An 8,010-nucleotide genomic window follows, 5' to 3' on the forward strand; every position below is an offset into this window, starting at 1 on the left:
CTCCATATGCTGTGGTTGCAGCCCTAAAAAAAGACAAATGAAATAAAATAAAATAAAATAAAATAAAATAAAATAAAATAAAATAAAATAAAATAAAATTTTAGTAGTGAAGATAAATACCATCCATTCATTGATATAAAGGTCAACAAAGGAGGAGAAACGAATCTGCAGCTTCAGCTAGGTAGAGAGAATAAATTTGTGCCATGCATTCATATTGGGAAATTATTCTGTTCTTAGAGAAGAAATTCTCAAGCATCTTGGGGGTAATGGAACAGGAACAAGAATCCATCAGCGGGAGGTTACCCAGAAAGATGTACACTGGTGTGTGAAGACAACACTTTATAAATATCAATGCCACCAGAGCAATGTTTCCCACTATGGTGATCAGATAGATGGTAAGGAACACTAGAAACAGAAGAGTCTTCAGCTCGGATGATCTGTAAATCATGTGAGGATAAACTCCATTGTCAAGTTTTGGTTATACCAAGTCATGTCTTCCTTGTTGAGACAGGAACTATGGAGACTAAGATTCTAATTTAGGGAGTTCCCAGCCTGGTGCTGTGGTTAACGAATCTGACTGGGAACCATGAGGTTGCAGGTTCGATCCCTGGCCTTGCTCAGTGGATTAAGGATCTGGTGTTGCCATGAGCTGTGGTGTAGGCTGCAGATGCGCTTGGATCCCGTGTTGCTATGGCTCTGGCATAGGCTGACATCTACAGCTCCAATTAGACCCTTAGCATGGGAACCTCCATATGCCATGGGAGTGGCCCTAGAAAAGGCAAAAAGACAGAAAAAAAAGACTTTAATTTAGAATATATATAGCTTTCCTGTTAACATTTTCTTTTCATAACAAAGTGTGAGTTTTTCTTTAAGCTCCTCCTAACATCCTGTGATACAAGCACACAGACTTCTAGGGGACATTCATTCCCATAACATGTCAATTCCTATGACCTCAAATCTGAAACTCAAAATTCCCTAAGACTGTTTTTGATAATTACAGAGTGGATGCTTACACTGGCAAGGGTTTGTCTTCATGAATATGCAATTATAGTTTATAAATCTAGGTACTCATATTTGCTTCATTGTGCTAATATAATTTTAGTTTCAATTTTTATATTAGAGATCCTTAAGTAAATTTAAAATCACATATATGTACATATACGTATATATAGGTTTAATGTTTTCATTGATCAGAATCTTTTTATATATATGTCCCAACAGTGTAAATGTTTTAAAATATCATACAATAGATATGTTTATATCTTAAGAATTCTTCGATGGTTCCTATAGATAAGTGAAAGTACTGTTCGATTTTAGAGAAAATAAACTCAGAGAACTAAGGAATGAAATATTCATTTGATTATCACCTTTTTATGTCATATGCATTTCCATAAACATTGACTCTCTTCATGCCATTATTCTTGTTGAATTTTGCCAAAATATATTGAACATTTCTTCCTTTTCCTAAAGCATAGTTTATATATAATGCTACTCAATAAAGCTAAATAAATGCCCTTGGTCATATTAATTTCCACTTTATAGACTCTCCAGCATGTCTTACATATCCAACACAATCTACCATGGATTATATCTAATCTACACTGAGTTTTGTTCGTTTGTGCAAACAATTTCCTTGTTGTATAGTAAAAATTTTATGGTTAGCTATAACTCATACTTCTTATAACAGCTGTACAGTGGTATGGGGAAAAATAATATTGATTCAAGTCCAACTCCATCCCAGTGACCTGGGATGGGTGAACGTGTTTTCAGGGTCCTACCAATGATCCTTAATGACTTCTTTGGTGGTCCTTACAGTGATGCTTAGTGACCACTTCCATAAATTGAGTCTGTTAATCTGAAGAAGATTTTACAAAGAGAATTATCAAAACTCATAATTTTTAAAAATTAAGGTTAATACCCAAAATACGTAAGTATTCAAACAACCGAATGAGTTGCCATGAGCTATGGGGGAAGTCATATATGTGGCTTGGATCCTATGTTGCTATGGCTGTGGCATAGGCCAGCAAATGAAGCTCTCATTGGATCCCTAGCCTGGGAACATCCATATGCCACATGTGTGGCCCTAAAAAGATAAAACAAAAAAATTATACTGGAACCAGTTCAGGGGTAGTTCTATTCTTAATAACAAGCAGGACAAATAATAATATCATAGAGAAAAAGCTTTATTTAAGTATATGTTCAGGAATTGCACCATCATATATGGTGGTCAACCGTTCGAACTACATGAAAATATCAAATCCATAGTGATGTCAATATAAGTAGCATCATCTTCAATAGAGATTTATGTGCCACGAATGTTCAGATAATGCAATTTAGAGAACTTGAGAGAAAATTCACTAATTCTAAAGAGGAAAATGTTCTTGATTATGGAATATATATTCTCTGTGATTTCATATTGAAACAATCTCTGTAACAATTAAAAATTGAGAATCAAATTGAAGTATATAGTTTAATTTTGTCAGATGGTGTTGCTGAAGCAGATTTGGGATATGAGGAATTTGTATGATTACGCCTTGGGATTCCAGAAATTATGCAAAAATATTAAATGGAGGTGACCTTTATATGTACTGATTTTAATTCCTTGCATTTGTGGAATTTGTTGAAAATTGCAACTTACTATACACTGAAACATAGTAATGAAGTGTAACTAATTACACCCTGACACAATTGTGACCTGAAGGGTAATTTTTTAGCTCACTCCTGATGAAACCTAGCAGCTTATATTTTGGAAAACCATTTACATTTGGTTATTTGATTGACACACCATCATGTTTTAGTAATTTAATGTTATATATGAAACACCCATTTTCTACCTTCTCAGTACTGTTGATTTGGAAAAAAGTTTAATCAGATTTAAATCAGTTATCCATATGGGATAGCATTTGTTTCATAATGTTATGAAATCTTCTTCATAATTTTTTTGGTAACATTTATTACTTCCTTATTTCTTAGGCTATAAATAAAAGGGTTTAATAAAGGAATCACGAGAGTATAAAAAATAGCAACAGGTATATCTTTATCTCCTTCATTCCTGGAATTTGGTCGAACATACATGAAGAGAAGAGAACCATAGAATATTGAGACAGAGAGAAAGTGGGATGCACAGGTAGATAAGGCTTTGCCTCTTCCCTTGTTGGATTTCATTGTGAAAATTGTGAAAAGGATGAAAAGGTAAGAGATTATTACTGTGGTAATAGTAAAGATGGAAACTGACCCAGCAAAGGTAAATAACATCAATTCATTGATGTAAGGGTCAACACAGGAGAGTCTGAACAATGGAATAAGATCACAAAAGAAGTGATTAATTTGATTAAATCTACAGAAAGCTAACCTAAAGAGAAAGCCTGTATGAATCATGGGATGCACGTTTCCAGCTATGTAGGCCCCTGTGGTCATCTGAAGGCAGAGTTTCTTGGACATCCAGGTGTGGTACTGCAGTGGGTTGCAGATGGCCACATAGCGATCATAGGCCATTGCTGCCAGGAGAAAGCAGTCTGCAGCTTCAGCAAAGCAGAGAAAATAAAATTGTGCCATGCATTCATAGAGGGAAATGATTCTGTCCTTGGAAAAGAAGTTCTGTAGCATCTTGGGGGTGATGGCACTGGAACAACAGGAATCCATCAGAGCGAGGTTGCCCAGAAAGATGTACATTGGTGTGTGAAGATGATGCTCTGTACATATCAGTGCCACCAGACCAAGGTTTCCCACCATGGTGATCAGGTAGATGGTAAGGAACACCAGAAACAGGATGATCCTCAGCTCTGGGTGATCAGTAAATCCTATGAGGATAAATTCAGTTGTCAAGGAGTGGTTATCCTCAGTCATATCTGCATTCTCTGTTGATATGGGAATTGTGGAGATAAAAGTTTTGAAATTAGAGTGTGTATAATTTTCCCATCCAGGTTTTCTTTTAATGAGGAGTGGAGGTCTTCTTCATATTTCTCCCATTTCCTCTGGTATACAGGAACACACACCTATAGGGGATATTTGTTTCTGTGTAATATAAGTTTTAAGATCTTGACTCTGAAGCTCAGGATTCCCAGAAATGTTTGTTAATTCTAGGGATGATGCTTACAGTGGAAAAGACTTGTCCTTATGAATTTATGGAGAATGATATACATATTTATGGGACCCATATTTGACTCAGTATTCCCCAGTAATGTGTGTCAGTTTTTATATTAGAGTACCTTAAGATAAATATCAAATCACTTTTCATGTACATCTTGGTATATATATGTATATATATTTTAACTGAGCAACATTTTAATATTTTTTCCTAGTAGTGTGAATATTTTTATAGTGGAATTGTATGTCCTTGGAATTATATGGAAATTGCTAAGGATGAAGGGGACTGTTCATCTTTACAAAAAATTACTTTGGAATGCTTTAAAAATAAATACCCATAGTTTATCACTTCTTTGATTTCTTTTCTATTGTCGTGCTAGATCCATTATTCTTTTTGAATGTGCCCAGATATCTAAACCCTTTCCTGCATTTTGTAAGCATAGTTGGTATATAACAATACTTTGAAGAGTTTGCTCAATGCCCCAGATTACACTAATCTCTATTTTTTTGAAGTATCCAGCGTATCTTATATGTGCACCACAATCTAGAATCACTTGTGTACAATCTATCATTCTTTTTTCATATTTGCATGCACAATTTCCTTTATATATTTTTGGTGTTTTGAGATTTTCTGTGACTTATTCTTCTTATAACAGATGTAAAATGCTATAGTGCAAAAAGCATGGCTGATTTCAATCCTACCTCTAATCCAGTGACCTGGGATGTGGAATGTTTTCAGTATGCCACCAATGATCCATAATGAACTATTTGGTATCTGCAGATTGAGACAGTTTTGAAGAACAGTTTACAAATTAAATTGTTCAAAATTCATTGCTTAAAAAATCTGTTTCTTTTACCTGAATTAACTTACCTAATATTTTTCCATTTCTGAAAAAATTATGTAAGATTTTCTGAAATATGTCACAGTACTTTAAAAGCTAATAAATAAAAGCCATGTCTATATCCTTGAGTTCAGTAGCACTTAAAACTGAATAGAGGAGTTCCCGTCGTGGCGCAGTGGTTAACGAATCTGACTAGGAACCGTGAGTTTGCGGGTTCAGTCCCTGCCCTTGCTCAGTGGGTTAACGATCTGGCGTTGCCTTGAGCTGTGGTGTAGGTTGCAGACACGGCTCGGATCCCGCATTGCTGTGGCTCTGGCGTAGGCTGGTGGCTACAGCTCCAACTGGACCCCTAGCCTGGGAACCTCCATATGCCATGGGAGTGGCCCCCCAAAATAGCAAAAAGACAAAAAAAATAAAATAAAACTGAATAGAGAAAATCGTTTACATCTCTTTATGATTTGTGAGAACATTTTTTTCCACAGTCTACCTTCTTACTATTAGTGTACCTCAAAATATATTGAAGTCTAATCATAAATTTTATGGTCAAAATTGTTTATATCAATTTCAAATATAAGCACTGAGTAAAAGTTTTATTTTTTGTTTTAAAATATTAAACATATGCCACATTATTATTAAGCTAAGATAGACATAACTTTGTATGTGCATGCCTGAATTATATAACAGAATTATATTTTGTCCTTACCTGTATAATTTGAAGATCAACCTTTGAATCAGAGGTCAGCATTAATTGCAACAAGTTTTTTCATCCTCATTTCCCATAGTCTTAGGTTTTGAGGATAGCTAGAATTATAACCAATGAGTTGAGATCTAACAACCAAAATGCTTAATCATTCAGAAAGAATAAATATTAATTGATGTTAATAGTAACAGTGAAAGTAAACTAGAATAGACCTCTTATCTAGATTTCACTGAGAAGTGTTTCATAACACCTTATTTGGTTTATGATGTTAAGGCTATTAGACTTTCAGAATATAAACCTTGGTCTCTAAGCATTTGGGATTGAAAGAGTATGTCTGGGAGACTGTTAATAGGTCAGTGACAATAATTATTTTCCTTACAATGCAAATTTAAATTTCCCATTGAAAGCTAAAGGGATTTCCTTATAATGAATTCAGTGTATTTTTATGGGGAGATTTGCTCATTAAGACGTACACTACCTGATGATAATTAACAATGACCTGTGGGGACTTCTGGTTGTGGTTCAGGGGGTTAAGAAATGGACGTAGTGTCTGTGAGGATGTGGGTTAAGGATCTGGTGATGCCTCAGGCTTCAGAGTAGGTCACAGATGCAGCTCAGATCCACTATTGACATGGCTGTGGCATTGGCTGGTGGCTGCAGCTCTGATTTGACCCCTCTCCAGGCAACTTCCATATGCTGCATGTGTAGCCCAAAAAAGAAAAAGAAAAAGAAAAAGAAAAAGAAATCACCTGTGAAAAAAATGGGGTTAAATTTAAAGACCTTTATTAATTCACTAAGACAATTTAAAATCATCTTTCTGAATCTTATTTAATTGACCACATTTTTACAGTCTTTTCATACTTTATGTAAAATGTAAAAAGAGCAGAATTGTCAGGTGGGTATCACCTCCTACAGGAAGAATTAATATGTTTATCAGATTAATATGTTTTATGAAAGATGTTTGAATTTGGAGAGGATACTAAAATGTATAGAAGATTCAGTGGTGTGGGATCAAGATGGCACAAGAGTAAGATGTGCCATCTTATCTCACAACACATAAAAAACCCCCACATTTACATGTAGAAGGATTGGCACAGAACATCTACTGAAAGCTGGCAGAAGACCCTAAACCTCCAAAAAGAGCACTAAACCCTCCACATAACTGGGTAGAATAAAAGGGGAAAAATAGAGAGAGAGAGAAAGGAATTAAGATATGAATTGCACTCTTTAGAGGGAGCTGTGAAAGAGGAAATGAACCCACACTCTTGCAAGCATCCTTGTGGGCAGATTAGCTGAGACTGAGACCTAAAAACCTTAGAGAAAATTGCAACAGCTGGACTGAGGAAGGCAAAGCAAAGAGAGAGCTATGCAGACCACGAGTACCACCTCCCAGGACATAACAGCCTGGGGCACTCCAGCAGGGAGTGGGAGATGAGACAGAGGCTCTGGAGGTCTGTTCTGGAGAGAGGCATAGGGTAGGCTGTGTGGAGACAGCCTTAGGGGCTAGGGAGACATGCACCAAGGGCTGAGAAGGAGTTCTAGGCCCACAGGAGAAGCAAGGTGCCATTTTTGCAGAGGACAAGAGGAAGATGGCTGGACTGCCATAGGAATATCTTTCTCTGTATATGTGTGGACTCTCTGAGGGTGGGTAATGAGTGTAGAGGCCAAGCCTCAGTGTTATCAATGGTGGAGTTTCCTGCATGCGCTCGCTATGTGTGATGGGGTGCCTCTTGTGTGGTATACAGGTCATGGGGGCAAAATCAGTCATCTTAAACTTCAGAGGTGGGCTTAGCCTGCCAGCAGCAGGTATCCCTGAACAGGTATGACTTACAGCCCCAGTCACCTAAGAAGTCAGTACACAGGAAGGCAGGGCAACTGAACACAACCCATTGTTGCTCTCGACCCCCTGGGAACACACATGTCCTCAGCTGCTACTGCCAAATGTTCTAGTTGCTGCCTAAATCTTCCTGAGAGTCACTGTCACTTTCCAGTTCCCTGCAACTAGGAGGAGCCTTTTCCACCTTCTGGTGACTACTAGACCTGCCCATTGCCTCTATCTCCCTGGTAGCTTGTGTGGCACCCTAAAAATAAATAGTAAGAACTCATAAAATACCCATGGGTTCTTGCACATTGAAATAGGCCTACAAGAATACAGTAGTTACTTTCCCTAATCTTACAGTATGAGAAAAGTATAAGCAAAATGAAGAATCTTGGGAACCATTCCCACTTAAAAGAACAGGAGAATTCCCCTGAAGGAGAACACAATGAAACAAACCTCTGCAGTCTAAAAGACACTGAGTTCTAAAAGGAGACCATAAAAATACTGAAGGAATTAAGAGCAAATATGAAGGGATTAAAAGCAGATATGAACAGTTATGCAGA

The 8,010-nt window shown here is 36.8% G+C and overlaps 1 protein-coding gene across 1 annotated transcript; it reads right to left on the minus strand.

Annotated features, from left to right (window-relative positions):
• Nucleotides 1-1,407: 1,407 nt before the first annotated feature.
• On the minus strand, nt 1,408-6,367 carry LOC110258297 (olfactory receptor 5K3). The gene has a single exon (XM_021081463.2). It carries the CDS (start codon nt 3,844-3,846, stop codon nt 2,917-2,919), a length of 930 nt encoding a protein of 309 aa, XP_020937122.2. The 5' UTR covers nt 3,847-6,367; the 3' UTR covers nt 1,408-2,916.
• Between the last annotated feature and the right edge of the window lie 1,643 nt (nt 6,368-8,010).

This window comes from Sus scrofa, chromosome 13, assembly GCF_054392235.1.
Source record: "Sus scrofa isolate SSC_HxYL_T2T_F1_AM1 chromosome 13, Sscrofa_HxYL_maternal_Yorkshire_Landrace_v2.0, whole genome shotgun sequence".
In the NCBI taxonomy this organism is placed as follows: domain Eukaryota; kingdom Metazoa; phylum Chordata; class Mammalia; order Artiodactyla; family Suidae; genus Sus; species Sus scrofa.

Bases quoted from the DNA above. Each gene is read 5' to 3' on its own strand.
- LOC110258297 (XM_021081463.2), bottom strand. From the start codon at position 3,846: ATGACTGAGGATAACCACTCCTTGACAACTGAATTTATCCTCATAGGA.